We start from the raw sequence: 21,612 nt of genomic DNA, 5'->3' as shown, positions 1-21,612 counted from the left end.
TTTGCCCAGTTCCTCCTGCTCTGATCCTCCTGGGACCGCTGGCCAGGGACTCAGCCTGCGCCACCGGACTTGGAGCGGGCAGGGAGCAGCCAAGAGCCACTACTGGCATGGCAGGAGGGACACAGGGGACACCAGGGTGTGACCAACATCCCCAGTGCCTGGGGCAGGCCCTGTGCTTGGTTCACCAGTGCTTCACCACCAGAGACAAGACCTCGGGCACCCAGTCCCAAAACCACGGTGCCTGGTGCCCCCCCAAGCTGCTTGGGCTCACCTTGTCCCCAGGTGTCCAATGTCAGCCCCAAAGATCAGGACACAGGGCTCAGGGACCTCACGGGAGCATGGGGTCACTGTATCCCTGCCCCTCCTTGGCACAGGAGAGGCGATGGAGAAGTGACCTCTGGAGCCTGTGTGTGGGGAATGTCCTTTTGCAAGGCCAAATGTCCCCTGTCACACCTGGGGACAGAGCGAGCCCACTCCCTCCATGTGCCAGGGGGAGGAACAGCAAGGATCTGCTTTCCCAGTGCCTGGGGACACGGGGCCCTGTCCTGCTGCAGAGGGCGCTGCTGCCAGGCAGAAATGCCCAGTGGGTGCCAGAGGTGCAGGGACACAGGGGAGGGCAGGAATGGGATGGGGACAAACAGGACAGCCCAGGCCCCAAGGCTATTCACCTCTCCTGCCCCATTTGAAAGGTCCTTTGGGGGTATTTTGGGGATTCATCAGCAACTATTAGGAGTCCATGTGATGTTTCCAGGCCCTGGAAACATCCATAGCCAGATGTTGTAGCTGGTGATGGCCCAGCCCCAGGTCCAGCCCTGTCCCATCAGGATAGGGAACTCTCAGATCAGTCCCTAGGATGACACAGCTCCATCCTTAGAGCACAGTCTCCAAGGAGGGAGGCTGTGCTCCACATCCCCGGTCCCCCTGTCCCCATGGGCCCCTTGGGCAGCTGAGAGTACAAGGAAAGAGGCTGAGGAGCTCCTTGGAGTGGGAGATACCCCAGGCAGGAGTGAGCAGGAGCTGTGGATCCACAGACAGCACCGAAGTGAGGCAGTGTGGTGGCTCAGAGGGGACAGTCACCATTGACCTGATGCATCATCCAGACCAGCCTCCCCAACCCCACCTACAGCCAGACCACCCCAGAGCTTCCTTAACCCCCAGGAGCCCTGAAAATAATTCATCATCCAGAGTGAGTGGCCTGACCAGTGCCAGCCACTCCACGGTGCTGAGTGCCTCACGCCAGCCCCACCAAGCTGCCACAGAGCAGGAGCACAGCCCAGGTCCTTCCCAGAGGGTGCCCTCCAGAGGGACAGCCTGGCTGCAGCTTGCTTCTCGAGGACATGGCTGAGCCCGTGGGACAGCACAAGGGACAGGGAGCAGTGCTGTGCCCCCAGCAGTGCAGCCCGTGCATGGCCCTGCAGCAGTGCAGCCCGTGCATGGCCCTGCAGCCCTGCTGCACTCAGCAGGGCCTTCTGTGCTGCATGTCCGTGTGTGCATGGCAGAGCTGGCACTTGTGTGATGGAAACCCTGTTTGCTTTTCCAGTCTCTTCCCCCTGACCTGCCCCGAGTGGAGGGAGCACTGCAGCTCCTGCCAGAGCCCAGCAGAGCAGCTCCCCTTCCCCCTGCCCCTGCTCTGTCAGGGCTCCAGGGACTGGGGGACAGAAGAGCAGGACAGGCAGACAGTGCTGCTGGCTGGGGACTGTACAGCACCTGGTGACAGTGCAGTGTGGTGGCAGCACCTGGTGACAGCTCAGTGTTGTGGCAGCAGTGGAGCCCAGCTCCAGGGGTGGACACGTGCCTGGATCCCACACCCCTGCACCACATGGCACCACACGGACCATGACTGAGCACAAGGAAGGACCCACATCCTGCAGCCCCCAAGTCCCCATAAAGTGTCTCTGGACCTGGGATCCTCTTGCTCCCCACTCTTTCAGCAGCCAAAGCACAACGGGCAGAGCCAAGGCCACACCTGGCAGAGCAGCAGGAAGGGCAGCAGGGCCCCACCACCTGTGAGGAACTGCTCTGTGCCTGCCTGGGTGCCCTCATCCCACTTGGGCATGACACACAGTCAGTGCTCAGAGCCCCGGGTGTCACCTGCCAGGAGCTCTGCTGCCACCGAGGGGCTGCACTGGCCACTGTCACGTCTGTCCTTGATCACAGCAGCTGCTCTGGCTGTCACCCCCATGGCAGAGCTGCAGACTGCAGGACAGGCTCCTCACATCCTCCTGCACAGAAGCACCCAGAGGACCCCAAACAGCACCCAAAGGACCTGCACTGCTTTTGCAGGGCCCCGAGGGCACCTGCTTGTCTCTGCAGGTGTGACACTTAGGAAACACTTGTCCTGCTCTCTGTCCCACGGGAGCTGTGATACCTGTGAACCCTGTGCAGGCAGAGGTGGGACATGCTCCAAAGTGGGGCAGTGGATTCAGGGGTGTCCTCCCAAGCACCTTCCTTTCCTTGAGTGCTGAGCTGGAATGCAGAGCACCTTGAGAGCAGCTCTGTGCCCTGCTGCCTTGCCAAGGCACAGAGCAGAGGAGAGGCAGGGAAATCAGGATTAAGGCAGCTTGGTGAGGGCCAGGTACCACTGGAACTGCCTTTGTGCTCCTGTGCCCAGGGAGCCCAAGGCTAGGGGGCAAATGGAGCAGCCATGGCAGAACTGAGCAGCCCCCAGCCCGTGCCCTTGAGCAGTGGCAGCAGAGCAGCTGTAGAACCCTGAGATCTGAAAGCCCCCACTCTCCTGGGCTGGGCTCAGCACCCCACACTGCCCCACACCATCCAGCGCTGGCCCGGCACAGAGACAGCCAGGCAGCCCCTGTCCTTCATGGCACACTTGGCTGCTGCCTGACCCTGCCCTCCTCAGCCAGGGGCTGCAGCCAGCCCTGCCTGCCCTCACCAGCTCTTCCTGCCCTCACCAGCTCTTCCTGCCCTCACCAGCTCTTCCTGCCCCTCACCAGCCCTTCCTGCCCCTCTCCAGCCCTGCCTGCTCTCACCAACCCTTCCTGCCCTCTCCAGCCCTGCCTGCCCTCACCAGCCCTTCCTGCCCTCACCAGCCCTTCCTGCCCTCACCAGCCCTGCCTGCTCTCACCAACCCTTCCTGCCCCTCACCAACCCTGCCTGCCCTCACCAGCCCTGCCGGCTCTCACCAGCCCTGCCTGCCCTCACCAGCCCTTTCTGCCCTCACCAGCCCTGCCTGCCCTCACCAGCCCTTTCTGCCCTCACCAACCCTGCCTGCCCTCACCAACCCTGCCTGCCCTCTCCAGCCCTTCCTGCCCCTCTCCAGCCCTTCCTGCCCTCACCAGCCCTTCCTGCCCTCACCAACCCTTCCTGCCCCTCACCAACCCTTCCTCCCCTCTCCAGCCCTTCCTGCCCTCATCAACCCTGCCTGCTCTCACCAGCCCTGCCTGCCCTCACCAACCCTGCCTGCCCTCTCCAGCCCTTCCTGCCCCTCTCCAGCCCTTCCTGCCCTCACCAGCCCTTCCTGCCCTCACCAACCCTTCCTCCCCTCTCCAGCCCTTCCTGCCCTCACCAACCCTTCCTGCCCTCACCAGCCCTTCCTGCCCTCTTCAGCCCTTCCTGCCCCTCACCAGCCATTCCTGCCCTCACCAGCCCTTCCTGCCCTCTCCAGCCCCATGCTGGCCCAGACCCCACAGGCAGGAGGTACAGCTCAGCCTGAGTAGAAGGCAGGCAGCAAAATGCAGTCTGCAGTCAGAGCTGATGGTGATCGATATAAAAGTGATTCTCAGGGTCCTTGTCTCCTCTGGAAAGGGTCAGAGCCAGGCATCCCAGTGACCTGTGGGATCCTCCCAGTGGCAGGACTCAGCTGGAGCCAGTGGGGTCCCTCCTGGCCTCAAGGCCACCAGTACAGACAGAGGCAGCACTCCTACCCAGCAGGGAAAGGGTTCTCAGCTCTTGCATTTATCAGGACCTGAGATTTGACAGCCACAGCCCCTGAGCTGGACAGTGGTGTGAGCTTGGCCTGGGAGCCATGGCTAAGCATAAAGATGGCAGGAGCAGAGTGGAAAGAGCTGGGAGATTCCACACCAGCAGCAGTGGGCCCAGGGAGGCCTGGCCAGTGTGTGTGTCTCATGTGGGAGACTCGCTCCACTTGGGTCCCAGCTGGATCTCACACACCTGGATCAGCCCTGCCTCTGTTCCACACCCCCAGGAATGTGGGTGCTGAGTCATGGGTGCACTCCAGGCAGGGGCCTGTCCCCAAAGCAGCCCCAGGGGTTGTTTGGGGTCTGTTCCAGAGTGGGCACATGGAGCAGGCTGGCAGGACACGGGCTGAGTCCCTGCTCCTTCGGGCAGGAACAAACCCTCAGCTGTGAGCTGTGGATTGAGCCTGCACCTGGACACAGCCAGCAGATCTGAGCCTCACCTGGAGGTGCTCCAACCCAACACCATCAGACACAGCCTCAGACTGGCTCTGGCTCCCAGGGAAGCCCTGCTGGGAGCAGGGATGGGAACAGTCAATTCAGGGCTGGCTCCTCACAGCTCCAGCACAGCCCTGCATCCCCAGAGCACCGTGTGAGCTATGGCTGCTCAGCCCCACGGCTCCCTGGGCAGCAGGGCAGGTCCAGCAGCTCCATCCAGCAGAGCCAAGGTGGAATCTCCTGTCAGCACAAGCTGTGCTCAGCACAAGGGCTGACACTGCTCCCCATGGTATCCCAGCTGCTGCCCTAGTCTGGGCTGCCCTGGCACTGGTGTGGCATGGACATGGCTGTATCCTCACATCTGGCCTGGCTGCTCCTTGGCCATGTCCTCGAGGGCAGGACAAAGGTCAGCAGCAATCCAAGTGAGCCACAAAGCCAAGGCTTGCTCCTGGAAGCCTGGGCTTCCCCATCTTTCTCCTGACTTGTCCCCCACCACATGTGACTCATCCTGGTCAGTCCTGGGTGCCCTGGCTCTGCTTCTGGTCCCCCCCACAGGATGGGCAGGCGGGGTGGAGGCTGCTGTGGCTGCTCAGTGCTTCAGGCCTCCTGTGGCACCAACAGCTCACTCCTGTCTAGTGAGGGAACAAGAGACTGTGTCTGCCATAAATTAATTGTGGAGTTGTCATCTTGCTGGGGTTAGAAGTGCTCTTCATGCCCAAGGTGCCACTCATCTCTCAGCAGAGAGGCCAGAACAAGGTCTGTGTGCCCAAGCTGCTCTAGAGGGACTTGTGAGCCTGACTTGTTTCAGGAAGTAATTTCAGCCACTCAGAGTCACATTCAACTCAAAACCTTAAAGAGCCCATGAAGGTCTGGGCTCTGAGCCCCAAGCCCTGCTCCACAGCAGCACTTTTATGTTCAGTGATGTGGTCTGTGTGATGAACAGCCAGGTCCAGCCCTTTCCCAATGCCCCACAGAGGCCCAGTGAGACTGTCCCCTCCTCCCCCTGTGACGCCTGGAATTGTGCAGCTTGTCCTGGCTGTGTGAGCATGTCTGGGATGGAGGTGTCCAGCGGCAGGGAATGGCTGTGATGTGCTAAAACAGAGGCCACCAAAGCAAGGGCTGCCTGGCATGAGCTGCTAAGGGAGGGTTGTGAAGGAATTGTGTTGCTTTTTCCCACTACACCACAGCAGAAGCACAGCAATCTCCCCAGCTCCCCACGATCCTGCTGGTCCCAGGATGGTGGGCTGTGCCCTCCCTCACATCTGCTGATGCTGCCCTTCCTCCTGCAGGTGCCCCACGGGGAGTGGAACAGCACGCTGTCCCGGGACAAGGACAGCGAGATCCCGTGCCGGCGCATGCGCAGCGGGAGCTACATCAAAGCCATGGGGGATGATGACAGCGAGGACTCAGAAACCAGCCCCAAACCATCCCCAAAAACTGCAGCTCGGAGGCAGAGTTACCTCAAGGCCACACAACAGTCCCTGAGTGAGCAGAGCACCACACAAAGGTAACGCTGGAGCTCCTCTGGGAGCTCTGCACAGGCCCTCAGGGCCACCCCTGGAGCAGTCCTTGGGTTGCAGCACCCCACAGAGTGTGGCATCAGAGCCCAGCAGGGCTCCTGCACCCCAGCTCTAACAGAGATGAGGAGACAGCAGGACAGGAGAAGATGAGGCACCCCATCCTGGTGATTCCCAGTAGCCCTGGCGTTAGGAGCTGCTTTAGGTCTCTGTCCCCTCAGTCATGGGGGGAGCACTCCTCTGATGGAGCTGTGGGGATTTCCTCTTCAAGCATCCTCTGCTCTGGGGGAATGCAGAGATCCCAACCCCAAGAGGCCTCTTGGCCATGGAAGCTGCTCACCTGGCATGGCTGAAGACACTCAGCCTGCTGGGACTGTGCCTGGAGCTGCTCTGCTCCAGAGGTGTGCAGGTGTTCCAGCTGTTCCACCTCTGGAACAGAAAGGTGGCACACTGGGCTGGAGGATATCCTGAAGGGCTGAGAGGTTTTTGAAGGAGGAAGACCCACAGTGGTTTGAGCCAGACAAAGCCAGGGGAGCAGAGCAGGAGCTTTGCTGGGCCAGAGGCTGGTCCTGAAGGAGGGGCTCTGCATGAGCTGGGCAGTGATGCCGTGCAGAGTCCTCAGCACCTGCTCCACATCCCGGGACAAGGCACCTGGGGGCTCTCAGTGCTCCGGGTGCTGCAGCTGGGGCAGCTGTGGCTGCTACAGAGGAGCTGCTGGGGATGAACTGCTGAGGGTCAGCAGGCAGAGGGAAGTGGGGTGCAGGCAGCGCGGGGGCACCTCACAGAGCCTTCGCATCAAGACCAGGTGCTGCTTTCTGCTGGGAGACGGTGACAAAATCAGCTGTGGGGAGCCCTGGAAATGCCTGCTCTGGATCCATCCCTGTTCTGAGCCCTCACATTCGCCTCAGGGGAGCAGGGTGGGGTCCTGGAGTCTCCGGTGAAAAATACCCACCTAGAGAGGCTGGGGCTCCTTGTGCCCATGCAGCCTGTCCCTCGGGATGTGGCCTGCCCTGAGCGCTGGGCTCAGCCAGGGCCGGGCCAGGCCTGGGGAAGCTCTGGGGAGCGCGGACAGAGGGATCGGCTGCGAGGGCTCCGAGCCCTACAGGAGCTCTGCGGGGCAGGACCCGGCAGAGCCTGGCCGGGAACGGAGCCGGGAACAGAGCTGGAGCTGGAGATAGAGCCGGGGCTGAGACCAGGGATAGAGCCAAGAATGTAGAGGGGACTGGGGCTGGAACCGGGAATAGAGCCGGGGCCGGAGCCGGGAATAGAACCGGGGATGGGGCCGGGCCCCGGCCGGAGCCGGGAGCGGAGCGCGGCCGCCACCTGGTGCCCGGCCCTCGCCGTCCAGCGCAGCCCCGAGCCCCGGCAGCCGAGGGACCCCGGGCCGGGGCTGGGACAGGGGGGCCGCAGGGCCAGCCAGAGCCAGGGCAAGGCACAGGGCCGTCCCTCTGCGATGGTCTCTGCCCCTCCAAGGGCTGCTGGCCGCTCGGTGGCTCGGTTTCCTCGCGGGCAGGCGGGGGGAAGGCCAGAGGGGTGGCACAGGGACGCTGCCCACGCCAGGACGCGGCTGGCTCATGGCATAAAAACCTCAGCATGAGGGAAAGCCAGCAGTCAGCAGAGAGCCCAACGCTGGGGGAGTCGCAAGGCCCTTGGTCCCCAAGACCCTCCAAGGGGTGTCTCCTCCATCTCTCCTGGCAGAGGGGACAATTCCTCGCTCCCATCCCACCCTGGGATGGACACCTCCGAGTCCCTGTGGGATGCCCACAGGCTGCACAGGGCCTGCCGTGCCCCCAGCTCTGCTGTCCCCAGGCAGGTCACAATCAAAGCTCTGTACCCACGGCCCTGGCAGACATTGGGGAGGCAACCATGAGGGCCTGTGTTGGGATCACAGGCCATTCCAGAGGGAGAGGCCCCACAGCTGTCCTGGGCCACTGTGGCTGGCAATGTCCCCCTCCGTGTGCACCCAGCCTGTGCCCAGGACTCCTTCACACATGGTCTTGTAGTGGAACAGAGCCCCAGGGGAGCCCCATCCTTCCCCATCCCTCCCTGCCCCATCCTTCCCCATCCCTCCCTGCCCCCATGTGCCTGGGTTTCAGTTGAGATCTGGGCTGGGTCAGGTTCAGTGAGAGCCCTGCTCTCCTGTGCACAGCCTGCAGCTCTGCCCCAGGACATAGTGGCAGTTTCTCCCAGCAAAGCTGTACTGGAAATACTGATCCACTGCTCGTGCAGCATTGTCATTCCAGCTAGGTTCCCACTGGACTTCTTCCAGATAATCTATACAAATGTAAATATATATATCTTGCAGTTGTTTCAAATTGCAAAGTCCACAAAATACAAATTAAAAGTCATTTCTCACCTTGCCTCTCCCCCCTTTTCTAGCAATCCAGGCAGTGCTGTGGCTGGAGGCTGGCACAGATCACACATGGTCCCCGGGGCTCTGCTGGACTAACTTGGCATCTGCAGTGCTTTCCTGGGGCAGCAGGACCCAAAATCTTGCCCTTCTCCTTCCACTGCACCCCACAACCATTTCCCTGTGTGCCATTCCCAGCCAGGGGCTGGCAGGGCGAGGAAGAGCTGCCTTCTCCACAGCCGAGCAGTGGGCACAGTGCCCAGCATCACCTCAGCGCTGCCACACGTGCCTGAGCCTGTGCCCATGCCCGTGCCTGGCACAGGGCCCGTGGGCAGGGGGGTCTGGCTGTGGGCTGGGGGGTCTGGCCATGGGCAGGGGGGTCTGGCTGTGGGCAGGGGGGTCTGGCTCTGCCCCAGCACTGCCCCTGCCATGGGGACACCCTCACACCCTCTCTCTGCCAGCAGGAGCCTAGACCGCCTGGACTCTGTCGAGATCCTCCTACCTCCGAAGTTCCCTACCTGGGAGGAAGAATACAACCAGATCTCTGACAGTGCCAACGAGTCCAGCTGCATCAACCAGGTGAGATGCTGGCACAGGCAGTGAGGAGGCCAGCTCAGGAGGGAAGGAGCATCTTCTTCCCTCTTCAAAGCAAGGCACTGGCTGTGCTCCAGGAGATGCACAGGCTGTTCCCTGGCAGCTTTACCAGTGTCGTAGCCAGCTCTTTAATCAGGATTCCTATTAGACCTCCTTCCTGCAGCTTTGCCTCCTCTCACACTGCTGGTGCAGCCAAAACCCCTCTGCCACAGATATGGTAACCCAGAGGATGCCCCACAGTGCTGGGTGAAGCTCATGGCTGCTCTAGGTGCAGGGTCTCACTGTGTCACCCCCAGAACCATCCACAAGGCTGTTCAACCTTGCTGCAAGCCCCTCATGCCCACTGGGTTGGTCCAGAGCCGACCTCATCTGGTGATGTCCAGCCTGGGACCCTGCAGGGTCACCAGGGACAGTCACCCTGCTCAGCTCAGGACCTCGCCCCTTGTGCAGCAGACTGGCCCCAGGAACAAAGAGCCCACAGCTGGGGAGGCTGTCCTGCCAGCCAGCTGGGCATGTCTCTTTTGGATATTCCTGGGCACCATGGCAAAGCCAAGGATGCCTGTGAGATGCTGGCAGAGGGTGGCAAACCCCTTGCCACAAGGTGAGCTCATGCCCCAACTGCAACATTTGGGATGTAGTTGATGCAAAATGGGTCTAACTTCCCACACTATGGTTATGGGGTTGTTCTGGAGCTCCCTGGGGCTGGGATTGCTCTGAAGCTGCCTCCCAGGCCACAGATAACTGGTGCCAGGATGAGCAGAGGTTCCACGTGCTCATCTCAGCCCTTCCACTGCAGGGCAGCGATGGCCCCACGGCTTTGCCCAGCGAGCCCTGTCACCCCGGGCCTCTGTCCCATCTGTTCCTGTGTGTCTGCATGGGCAGCACCCCCATGCTGCTCTGTGTGTGCAGGGGACCAGAGCAGCAGGGAGCATCAGGAGCCCTGGGGGAGGGGGGACAAGGGCATGTCCTGCCTGTGTTCCCATCCAGGTGTGGGGGGCACTGAGCCCCTTGGCTGGAGTCTGCTGCTGTCCCAGAGCAGTCGGAGCCCTTGGAGGGGAGCTGGGGGAGCAGGGGCATTGCTGGGCATTCCTGTTCCCTGTGGCCAGTCCTGACCCTTGTGCAGCAGCAGCAGCAGCAGCCATGTGCTGGGTGTCTCAGTGCACAGCGGGGTCAGCACCGCCGTGTCCTCGTCCTTTGCGTGTCAGTCCGTGCTGAAGTCCCTGCAGGAGACCATGGCTCTGTGCTCTGTCCATGTCCAGAGCTGCTTCCAGAAGCTGAGTGCAGCAGCCCCACAGAGACATCAGGAGGGTCTTGGAGCTGAAGGGTCTCAGCAGCCCATGATGAGCCAGAAGCTGCACAGGCAGCCAGCCCAGAGCCAGGCTGGTGGCACTGGGATTGCTGGGGACACCCCGACTGCCACAGCACCCGCTCACATGGGGGGCTGCTGCCAACACAGGCACTCTGCCACTGTCCCCTGAAAACCAGAGAGCTCAGCTGCAGCTGGTCAGGATTGAGAGGCCTCCCACAAACTGCATGTCTGTTGGTCCAGAATGGAGCTGGTTCATGGTCAGTGTGTGCTGGTCTCATCCATCTCAGTGCCAGAGGCAGTTCCTGCCCTGCCCTCACTTCAGTGTGACCTCCACCACCTTCCCTGTGTGTCCAGCCAGACCCCAGTGTCTTCCCACATGGAAACACCCCCAACTCTGACAGACAAGTCCCCTCTGCTCGGTCCCACTCAGCTCCACCTCTGGCAGTCCGGGGATCACCAGGTGCATGTGTCAGCACCTCCTGTCACAGCAAGGGGGACAGAGCTGGTGGCCCCAACACTGCCAAGCCCCACCATGAGCTGTGCCCTGTGCAAGAGGGCCAGGCCCATTCCCAGAGCCAAGCCTCTTCCCTCAGGCACACTTTGAGCCTACATTCTCCCCAAGAGGGTCATCCAGGGCAGGCGGTGCCAGGCAAAGCCCTGAGGGTGGAGAGGAGGAGGAGGAGGCAGCCGTGCCCCTGGGCAGTGCAGTGTCTGTCAGGACTCTGTCCATATGTGTGCTGTGGCTTTGCTCTGCTGGGGAGGCAGAACAGCTTCTGTGTGGCTTCTTCTGGCACAGGGGGACAGCAGTGAGGTGGCCAGGCCAGCCCTGCAGGCTGCAGGACAGCTCCCCCCACACGGAGCACTCGGGCTGCTCACGGCTCTGTGGGCTCTGAGGTGTGGCCAGTGCTGGGGGCTACCCAGAGGTGCTCAGTGGGAGCCACGACCACCTTGTGCAGCTGCCCCTGTGTGCAGAGGGCTGTCCCAGCACGGTGTCCCCAGTGTCCCCTGTGGTGTACATGGATATGGTGCACACAGCAGGCTGAATGCTCAGCAGCTTCTCCCGTGGTTGAGGTGTCCTGTGGAGCTTTGCCGTGTCCGTGCCACTGTCTGAGGGGCGTGTGGCCTCGCTTGGCATCTTACGAGCTCTGCAGTTTGTACTGAAGTGTCAGCAGCAGTGGCCCCAGGGGACAGCCCCCTGCTCCCCTTGTGCTCAGTCCCTGTGCAGTCACTGTCTGTGTGAGGGGCTCCCTGTTCTTGGCCTTTAACCATCTCCACCTCTTTCTTCCAGATCTTTGGACCCCCCTCACTTATCCCTCAGATATTTACCCATGGAGAGCAGGTATTGTCCCACTGGCGTTTCTCTCATCCTTCCTCGTGGAGCTTTCTGGGGCCAGCCTGGACACCCATGGCAGGGTGTGAGGTGGGCTCTGGGGTCAGCCCATGCCCAGGCCAGTGGCAGGAGAAGGAAAAGAGGAGGAGAAGGAGACAGCACTCCTTACCCAGGCACTGCAAGGCAGCTGGAGAGCTTGAGTCCTGGGCCCAGCAGGGGCTTAGGGACCCTCAGTTTTAAGGGGAAAGCAGATGAACTTCTTAAGCCAAACCTCATGGAGCTCAGATGCCAGTGCTGGACAGAAACAATGTCCTTGTGTGCCAGGAGAAAGAAAGGGCCAGGAGAGATGGATGTGGGCAACAGGGCCAGTCTCAGCATCTCTCACCTGTATTTCAGACCAGTCTGCTCTGGGCTGGGTCTGGTTTGACCTGGCTGAGCCTCTCCCAAGACCGAGTTTGCCCAGCAGCTGCCATGGGACAGCAAGGCAGGGCTGTGGGCAGGAGGGAGGAAGGGGAGTGCAGTGGGAGAGCTGCCCCTGCCCTGCTCACCCCTGGCCACAGCCAAGCCCTCTCCTGGCCCTCACCAGGGATGGGGCTGGGGTGGATTCCGAGACCCACCCTAGGCAAGTGTGGGGGCTGTCCCCCAGCCCACAGCTCTCCCCTGCTGTCTCCCCACATTCTCCCCCGAGGAGCAAGCATGCCCTGGTGGGCTCTAACATTCAGGCTGAGGTATCCCAGCTGTGCTGGGATGGGGTCGTGGCAGAGTTTGCACTGGGATCTTGGCCACAGGTGCTCTCAGCAGCAGGACTGGGGGTGTTTCACAGGCACTGTGCTGGTAAGTGTCCCCTACTCCACAAGCTGGGACCCTCTCCCCTCCAAGGAGGGGCCCTCTTCCCTCTCTCAGCAGAGAGCCCCGGGCACGCTGTGCCCAGCACCACTGACCACTGACCACTGGACCTGCCGTCCCCCCTGCCCTGAGCGGGACCTGCAGGAGCGGCCGGAGGGCGAGGAGCAGGACGGACGGGACGGGAAGGGAAGGGAAAGGAAACGAAGGGAAAGGAAGGGCGGCCGCAGGCAGGGGCTTACTGTGCTGTCCCCGTGCAGGCGCCCGAGCCGGAGCTGGGGGAGCAGTACGAGCCCGTCTGCGACTCCACCTACAGCGAGGCCGAGTCGGCGGCTGCGGAGGTGCTGGACCTGCCTCTGCCCAGCTACTTCCGATCCCGGAGCCACAGCTACCTCCGTGCCATCCAGGCGGGCTGCTCCCAGGAGGACGACACGGGCTCCGTCCGCTCCATCTCCCCGCCGCCCACGGGCAGCCTCAGCGGCAGCAGGACCCTACCCACCAACAGCAGTGAGTGCCGCGGCGTGCGGGGACAGGGACACGGCTGGCACTGCCTGGGGGCTCTCGGGCATGCGAGGCGCTGGGCTCGGCTACCTGCATCCCCGGCCGTGGCTGACCGTGACTTTTGGGGCGTGTTGGGGCTTGCTGTGTGCCCGAGAGGATGGGCAGCAGCTGGATGTGGGTGCTGGAATGGCAGACGGGCTCTGGGCTCTGTGTCAAAGGAGGTGTGACCAGCAGGTCAAGGGAGGAGATTCCTCCTGTTCTACTCTGCTCTCATGAGACCCCTCCTGCAGAGCTGACTCCAGCTCTGGGGCCCTTGACACAAGATAGATGTGGAGCTGCTGGAGCAACTCCAGAGGATACCATGGAGATGATGCTCTAAGGGATGGAGCCCCTCTGCTCTGGAGATAGGCTGAGGGGGTGGGAATGTTCAACCTGGAAAAGAGAAGGCTCCAGGAAAGTCTTAGAGGTTAGTGAGGTGCTTGCACAGGTTGCCCAGAGCAGCTGTGGCTGCCCCATCCCTGGAAGTGTCCGAGGCTGGACAAAGCTGATCCAAGGTTGGACAGGGCTTGGATCAACCTGGTCTAGTGGAAGGTGTTCCTGCCCAGGACAAGGGTGGGACTGGATGAGCTTTAAGCTCCTTTCAACCCAAACCATTCTGTGACTCTGTGATGACACATAGAGAGAACCCAACATCCCTGGCTGTGGAGTACAAACAGATCTTGCACTGAGTTTTAAGGCACCAACAAGCGTTCCCAAGCCCCAGAGCCCAGCATCCCTGTGCTGAGCCATGGCAGCATTTCCATAATGCTCCAAGTCACTTGATCTGCATCACTTTGCATCAATTTTTCCAAGGCAACCTGTGCCCTTCCCAGCTCTGGCCAGCCCCGGTGCTCCAGATGGGGCTCAGGTGTAGCACAAGGTGTGAGGAGCTGAGAGGTTCCATCCTGGGGATAATTTTGGGAACTGGTTAGCAAAGGTGATGCCTTGGTGTTCCTGAACATGGTGGCGCCTGTTCATGGTGCAAGGCAGATGGCAGAGCAGGCAGGAGGAATGCAGAACCTCCCCAGGGCTGTCTGTGGAGGCAGCACATCCCATCCCCATGGGTCCCCAGCAGGATGGGGCCTCTCAGCACCAGCCCTGGCACCAAGGGGGGTTCAGAGCAGCCTCAGCTCATCTGCTGTAGGCAAAGCTGCCACAGGACTGGGATGGGATGGGTGGGATGGGATGGGATGGGATAGGATGGGATGGGATAGGATGGGATGGGATGGGATGGGATGGGATGGGATAGGATGGGATGGGATAGGATGGGATGGGATGGGATGGGATGGGATGGGATGGGATGGGATGGGATGGGATGGGATGGGATGGGATGGGATGGGATGGGATGGGATGGGATGGGATGGGCTGTCAGTGGGAGACAGCACATCCCAGCTCTGGGTAGAGTGGGGAATGGGGAGGAGACACTGCAGCCTTCCTGCCTGGCTGCAGGCCTTCCTCCCCAGGGATATGGGCATGGAACATCTCTCTTCAGTGGTCTGAGCTGCAGAGCCATCCCAGTCAAGGTCCCCAGGATGAGGCAGGAACTGGAGGACATCCCTGGGAGGGATGGGCTGTTTGCTCAGCCCTGTCCCTCCTTCCTGCCACCCTCTCTGCTCTGCTCTGTCCCACTCCCCACACCTGGCTGCCCCTGTCCCACAGCCCTCTCCTTGCTCTCAGTGCTGCTGGGCTCAGTGCTGCCACAGGTCCAGGCTGGCACCGGGCAGCAGCAGCAGGCACAGCACAGAGGGGGCTTCCAAAATGCCTGGGTGCCACCTCTCTCTGACATGACCCAGCACAGTTCTGCTGGTTCCCAGAGCATCCCCCAGCCCTTCACATTGGCTGCTGGGCCTTGGGGAGGAAAAGGGTTTTGGTGGAGGATTGAGGAGCAGAGAGGAGCATCTGTGGTTGTGCATGCACAGGATGTGGGAGGCAGGAGACACATCTGGACAGCACTCACACCTCTAATCAGCCATCTGGGTTCAGTTCCCTTGCAAATCATGGAATTATTTTGATTGGAAAAGCCCTTTAGGATCGAGTCCAACTGTTAACCCAGCACTGCCAAGGCCACCACAAACCCATGTCCCCAAGTGCCACATCCACAAGTTTTTTGAACACTTCCAGAGATGTGTTCCACCACTGCCCTGGGCAGCCTGTGCCAGTGCCTGAGCTGACCCTTTCCATGAAGAGCTTTCCCTAATACCCAACCTAAACCTCCCCTGGTGCATCTTGAGGCCATTTCCTCTCATCCTGCCACTTATTACTTGGGAGAAGAGCCTGATCCCCACCTGGCTGCACCCTCCTCTCAGGGAGTTGCAGAGAGTGAGGTCCCCCCTGAGCCTCCTTTATTGCAGGGTGAGCCCCTCAGCTTCCTCAGCTGCTCCTGGGGCTCCAGCCCCTTTCCCAGCTCCATTTCCTTCCCTGGATACATTCCAGCCCCTCAATGTCTTTCTTGTCACAGGGGCTCAAATGGACACAGCACATGAGGTGCCTCACCAGTGCTCAGCACAGGGGACAGTCACAGGGGACAGCCACCCCATGGCTGGTACAGGCCAGGTGTCATTGGCCTCTTGCCCACCTGGGCACACCTGGCTCATGTTCAGCTGCTGTCAACCAGTACCCCCAGGGCCTTTTCTGTGCATCCCCGAGGCTCTAAGTGGCTGGTGGTGTAGGGGAGGGGCCTCCCAAGCAGCGGGTGGCAGCTTGGTGGCATCAGCCTGGACACACGGGGAGGGGTGGGTGCACTGTCACCTGCAGGTGTAATGGTCACTCGAGGCCTCTGCTCCACGCAGGGCTCTGGGATGACACCATTAAGAGCCCTGATCCCCACCTGGCTGACACATCCCAGGGACACTTTCCTTCATCCAGCATCTGTGCACCAGCCCAGAGCAATGGGGACCACCATGCTTTTGTCTGTGCAGGGACACATCCTAAAGAGGCACCAGCAGCAGCAGTTCTGGGGCCAACACAGGCTTCTTGTTCCTTGAGGGCCATGTGGGGGTTGGATGCTGAAGCAGAGGGATTTGGGCACCGTCTGAGGGCAGGAGGAGGGGCAGGAAGCTGCATGCGCAGTGTGTGGGGAGCACGGGGGAGAGCCCTGACAGCTGTCACACCCCTGCCACGCCAGTTCCTCCCACTAATGCCTGTGTCATCGGCACATTACAGGGCAATTAGCTCCCGTTTGACAGCCAGCGAGACAGATGATGAGCTGCCCTTGATCAGCCTTAAACAAAGCTTTGTGCCTCGCACAGCCGGAGACTCAAAAGCCCCAGTGGAACCCATTCCTCTAATTGCCAGGCGTGCAGTGACAGCCGCGCCCGCTCCCAGCACCACAAAGGGCTCCCCAGCCCCGGCTCCTGCTTATTAGAGGCAGCTCTGGGAATTACTTGTTTAATAGACTGCTTGCAATGCAGAGCAGAGTATTTGATGTCCAGGGGAAACAGGAAAGCAGAGGTGAGCAAGCAAATACAGCAGGGAAAGCTCACACCAAGCCAGTTGTACTCGAGCTCTTCCCAGTCCTCCTTGTGCCATCTGGTAACACCACCCTTGCTCAGAGCATCCTGCCCTGGGATTCAGCAGCCTGCTCCCAAAAAGCTCAGGTGTCCAGCTCCTTATCCTGTGTCCAGATCTCCTGCAGGGAGGCCAGGGCTGCATGCACCTTGTGCCCTCCATGTACCAGAACTTTTCCAAGCCCAGGCTGGGCAGGAGAGCACTGCCTGGGAGAGATACTCCCAAAGGTCAGGACAGAACAACTGCCCTCTGTCTCCCACCCCCACCTGTTTCCTGTCTTCTTTGTATTGCTTTTGTTTCCCTGTTTGTGACTAAATTAGAGAGCTGGCTTCAGGGCCCATGGTTGTGCTGGGGGAAGGCACACAGGACCCTGGCATTGGTGCTCTTGCAGGGGCTGCAGGGCTGTGCTTAGGAGGAAGGACAAAGTGCCTAAGTGCCTGCACCCTCCAAGGGCTGGCTCACTGTGGGACGAGTTTCCACAGCTTCTGGGAAAGTCGTGTATCTTCCTCCTCCTTCTCCTCCTCGGTGTGCCGTGATCCCGGGCTCTGTGTGGGCAGGCAGTTTCTGTTGCACTCCTTTTGGCTGTCATGGCCTTCTCTCCTGTGTGGGGAAGCAGCAGCGGTGGGAAGGCACAGGGAGCTCACACCAGGCCAGGAGCCATGGCTGGGCCGCGGCTGAAGCACCACTGCGGCCCCTCACTAATCCCCTCAGCCTGAGCTGACCCCACACGGCCTTTGGGAGGGACTGCTATCATTCCCTTCAGATTTTCTCCTTCTTTTTGACCTAGATTTCACGTTCCAGAAATAGCTTTCTCTGACATACAAGCAGGAAAGGGATTAGAGGGAGAGCGTGTGTGTGTGTATGTGTGTGTGCCAGGGAAAGATTTCTGTTGCATGCTCCATCAGTGTTTGCAGAGGAAAAAAGGGCACGCACACACGTTCTGTGATGTATTCATGTGTCTGTGGGACAAAAAGAAATTCATGACAGCTGTTTCTGTCCACATTTGTCAATTCAATTTTCACCTCTGATCTTTGCCTTGTTATTATGGAAACTCCAGCACCGCCCTGTGCCCAGCCAGTGCTCCCTTTTCCCCCGGAAGCCACGGCCACAGCCCCGCTCTCGGCTCCACCCCCAGCCCAAACCATCCTGTCTTTATGTGCCCGGTGCTCTTTGCTGCCAGGTTTCAGCACTCCCACAGGCAGCACCAAGGGCTCTGAGCCCGCTGCCTGCTGCAGGCACGTGGCTGGCACACAGAACCAGCTGCAGTGGGTTTGAGCCCGCAGAAATGCCCAGGTCCCCGGGAAGGGGGGGCTGCAGCCACGCTGTGGGATGCTATGCTGGCACAGATGGGAGGTGAGCACGGCTCCAAGGTCCTGGCCCAGCCTGCCTTCTCCCAGCAGGGATCATCTACAAAGGAGTAGAAACAAAGGCAGCTGCCAGCATTTCCCTTTGCTGACATGGTCAGAAAGACAAGTCCTTCTTGTTGCTTGCTTTTATCAGCTTTGATAGCAGGAAAGGGAGTTGGTGCTGTCCTCGTGGGAGAGGAGAAGCCAAAGCACCAAGGGGTGCCTCAGCTCACTCAGAGCCTCTGGGAGGGCAGCACCAGGAGTCCGTGCACAGTGCTGTGCTCTGCCCGTGAGGAGAGCTGGCTGGAGGGCAGTGTGTCAGGCACACAGACTCCTGAGGTCTCTCCTCAGGCCAAGGGGCCTGGTGGCATCCCCACGTGCTGGCCATCCTTGTGACCCAGGTGAGCAGAGAGCTGCCCTGACACCACACAGTCACAGGTGTCCCTTTGTGTCCCCTCTGTTGGTGATGCTCAGCCCCTCTGTGGCTCCCCAGGGCCACAAGGCTTGTGCCATCTCTGGAGAAGTCCCTGCAGCAGCCAAGGACAGCCTTAGCTGAGACAGACACACATGTGCCAGGAGAGCAGGGCTGGGTGGGGTTGAGTGAGGCTCTGCAAACAGCCTGGAGCATTTTCAGGATGTCAGACAGTGCAGGCAAATGAGGGTTTCTTTGTGTATGTCTTGGTTTGGGTTGTTTTCTTCTCCTTCACACTTTCCCATTATCTTTTCCATCTACTGAGCCATGACCTGGGTATTTCTGAAGGTTCAGGAAGAGACTGGCAGTTCAGAGCTACGTGGGAGACCCTGAACTGAAAACAAGTTTCCTTTTTTCCTTGGTAGGCAGCGGAGTGGGGAGGCCCTAGGCTGAGGGTCCCAAGGCTCAGGACTGACTCTGTGACCAAATTCTCCTTCAGCCCCATTGTGCTGCTGCTCCCAAGAGCGGAAGCAGCAAATCCGTAGCGATTCTGTTGCTGAACGCCGAGGGCGGCGGCGGCTCGGTCCTGCCTGCGGAGCCGGCAGCGCTTGAGCTCAGCGCGCTGTTTCCCACGGCGCTTTGATCGCTCCTTGCTGCACACCAGCCCTTCTCCGAGTGCTGGGAGCCCAGCGAGCCATCAATAAATCCCAGCACCGAGGAGTGATGGTAGCAGCGAGGGGCCAGGGCAGGACACGTTCTGCTGGCAGGGGCCACGAGGCAGCACCGGGGCTCGCACGGCCCGGCCCTGCCCAGGGCCCAGCACCGCCAGTGCTGCCCGTCTCGATCAGACGCCACACAGAGCGACTCCGGCCTCGCAGAGCTGTCCCGGGCCAGGGGAGCCTTGTGCTCATGAGCTCCATGTGTCAGGGCAGGATCTGAGGGATAGAGCTGGATGCTCCTGCAGCACCCAGCGTGGCTGTGCCCGGGGCACAGAGCCGGGTGGCTCTGCCCAGCAGGTTCTTCCTGAAGCCCGCACGCTGTGCCAGCCCTGCTCCCCTCCACACCTCTATCCTCCATCAGCCCTGCTTTGGCAGCCCCAGGGGAGGCTCAAAGCACAGCCCCAACACACCGCCCGCACCCGCTGAGCCTCCGATCCCTCTCCCCACGCCCAGCGGGGAAGAACTCCACCAGCAAATCTAGGACCAGGGGAAAACACCCACAAAGGAAACCTCCTCGTCCCACTTGTTCATTTTCCATGTGTTTCCCTCTGCACAGGAGGGTTCCTCTCGGCGATGCTGCAGGAGGTGCGTGGCGGCAGCGCCGCGCCCCTGCACCGCCGCCCACGGGGGTCCCACCGAGCCCGCTCCGCGGCTGGAGCGGGGAAAACGGGAGGGTTCCTTCAGCCAAACCCGCGTTTGCGCGTGGGTGGGACCGCGGCCGCGCTGGGGAAGATGTCACCGAGACAAGGAGACAAAGCTCCCGCGTGGGGTGGGAGCGGCGCCCGCTTTGTTCAGCAGCGCTCGGCTCCCCCCGCGGCAGCGGCGCTGAGGCAGCGGCCGCCGCCGCCCGTGTCCCCTCTCGGTACTGCCGGGGGTCCCGCCGCGTGTCCGGCGGGACGGAGGGACCCGCGCGGCCGTGGGAGCGCGGCGGGGCGGGCGCGGGGCGGTGCCGTGCCCGGGCGCGGGGCGGTGCCGGGGCGGTCCCGGGGCGGGGCGGCCGTTTAATGCGCGGCCCCGCCCGGGCGCGCGGCCGGAGCGGCGGGCGGGCGCGGTGAGTGCGGCGGCGGCTCCGCGCGTCTCCTCCCTTCTCCAGCGGCGGCCGTACGAGCAGCCGGAGCGGCCCCGGACCGCGAGCGGCCCCGCCGGCGGCTCGTCCTCCTCTTCCTCCCCTCCGCGGGACCCAGGCCGGGCCGAGCGCCCTCGCCCCGCGCCCCCCCCGTCTTTCTGGTCCCCTCCGCCCCTCTTTGTGTCTCCCATGGCTTTGTGTCTGGAGCTCCTCAGGCAATGTGAGTGACCGCGCGAGCGGGGCGCCGAGCCGGGCCCTGCATGGCTGCGGGCGGGGGTGCCGCCCCCTCCCTCCCTCCTTCCCTCGCTGCTGCCGCTGCTCCGCCGCTTGCCGGGCCCGCCGCCCCTTCCGCTTCCCACGCGCGTCCCGGGCCTCCGTGGGAGCGCCGGGGCCGCCCCGCTCGGTTCCGGGCCGGGCTGGGCTCCGGGGGCCGCTCCATCATCCTCCTCCTCCTCCCCCGCATGCCGCCTGCGCCGCGGGAGCCGGGCCGGGCGGGGGTGGGCGCTGCCCGCTGCCAGCCCCGCCGGAGCCGTCCCCGGGGGCCGCGCGGGGTCAGGCCGGTGCCCGGCCCGGGGCTTCGGGCCCTTACGGAGGCTCTGGGTGCCGCAGGGAGGGAAGCGGCGCTTCACGAAATGGGTTCCCCGCCGGGGGACACGGGCCCTTTCTTTGGAGAGGCGTTCGGATTCTTCCTCCCCTGGAGAAGAAAAGAGAATTGTCTGGGCGAGGCACGGAGCTGAAGGCTGACATTTCGCAGCGCAGCGAGCTGGCACCTCCCGCCCAGAGCTGGCTCTGAAAAGTCTCTTTTTTTAGCCTGGGAGAACAGGTCCTGGCTGAAGGTACCTGGTGTGGCAGCCCAGGCTCGCCCTGTGCAGGAGTTGAGGCTGAACCCCTGGGGACTTAACTGCAGGTGCAACCCGGCTTTAGTGTGCCTTGCAGGACGGTGAGGATGTTGCGGTTGGTTGTGAGCAGTCAGGGGATGTAGCTCTTAATTTCTACTCCAGGCTTGATGAAGAGGCTCAAAAAGGAGGATTGTTTGCAGGATGCTGTTGGTAGTGCTAATATCACTTATTCTGCCAAGACCTTGACCCCAGGGTGGGCAGGAAATGTCTTTGAGATGAGAATGGAATTAGGACCTCTGAATCCTAGGCTGTAGCTTGTCACTTGGGAGAGGAAAAGAAGAAAAGGGAGGAAAAAAAAAACCCACAGCATGTGGCATTGAATCCTAAAATAAATTCCAATCATGTGGGATGATAACAAGCCAGATTGCCAAGTCGTGTAAGTTGGCAGACTTGATTCCAGAGGGTCCAAATTACTTTGCTGGTAATTGCTCTTCCAACAGGCATTTGGTGCTATGAAGTTGCATGTGCTTGAAGGCATGGAGAAAACTGTAACTATTGATCAAATTCAGTCTCTTTGGCTTTCAGATAACTATTGATGTGTGTCTGCGCCCAGATACTTGGAGGAGGGTTATCTGCAGAATTTGTCTGTTGTTGGCAGGTGTGGAAAACCTAAAACCTCATCTTTAAGGTGCAAATGCCGAACTGCCGCATGCTAATTTTGCATCTAGCTTGCTACTTCGTCCCACTTCTGTCATGGCAGTGTAACTTTGGGGTGCAGCTGAGGGCCCCAGGATCTGGGGAAGTGCTGGAGTGTAACTACTGTGCACTGTGCCAGCCTGGAAAGGACAAGGAGACCCTGGGTAGCAAAGG

At 61.2% G+C, this 21,612-nt stretch overlaps 1 protein-coding gene across 6 annotated transcripts in view; it reads left to right on the top strand.

The window, feature by feature from the left end:
• The window catches only part of DLGAP4 (DLG associated protein 4), a 154,797-nt gene that overhangs the window by 95,729 nt on the left and 37,456 nt on the right, over positions 1-21,612 (top strand). For 3 of the 6 annotated variants that reach the window (XM_066561764.1, XM_066561767.1, XM_066561768.1), the window contains 4 exons: positions 5,660-5,877; positions 8,702-8,816; positions 11,429-11,479; positions 12,574-12,820. In XM_066561764.1, coding sequence (XP_066417861.1) covers positions 5,660-5,877; positions 8,702-8,816; positions 11,429-11,479; positions 12,574-12,820 — 631 coding nt within the window. Of the gene's footprint in view, positions 1-5,659; positions 5,878-8,701; positions 8,817-11,428; positions 11,480-12,573; positions 12,821-19,900; positions 20,124-21,612 lie in introns of those variants that run through there. The other 3 variants (XM_066561766.1, XM_066561769.1, XM_066561770.1) reach the window with 2 other exon arrangements.

The sequence above is a fragment of the Molothrus aeneus genome, chromosome 17 (assembly GCF_037042795.1).
Source record: "Molothrus aeneus isolate 106 chromosome 17, BPBGC_Maene_1.0, whole genome shotgun sequence".
In the NCBI taxonomy this organism is placed as follows: Eukaryota; Metazoa; Chordata; class Aves; order Passeriformes; family Icteridae; genus Molothrus; species Molothrus aeneus.
The sequence above is the reverse complement of the archived record's forward strand: the minus strand, read 5'-3'. Positions and strand labels throughout refer to the sequence as shown.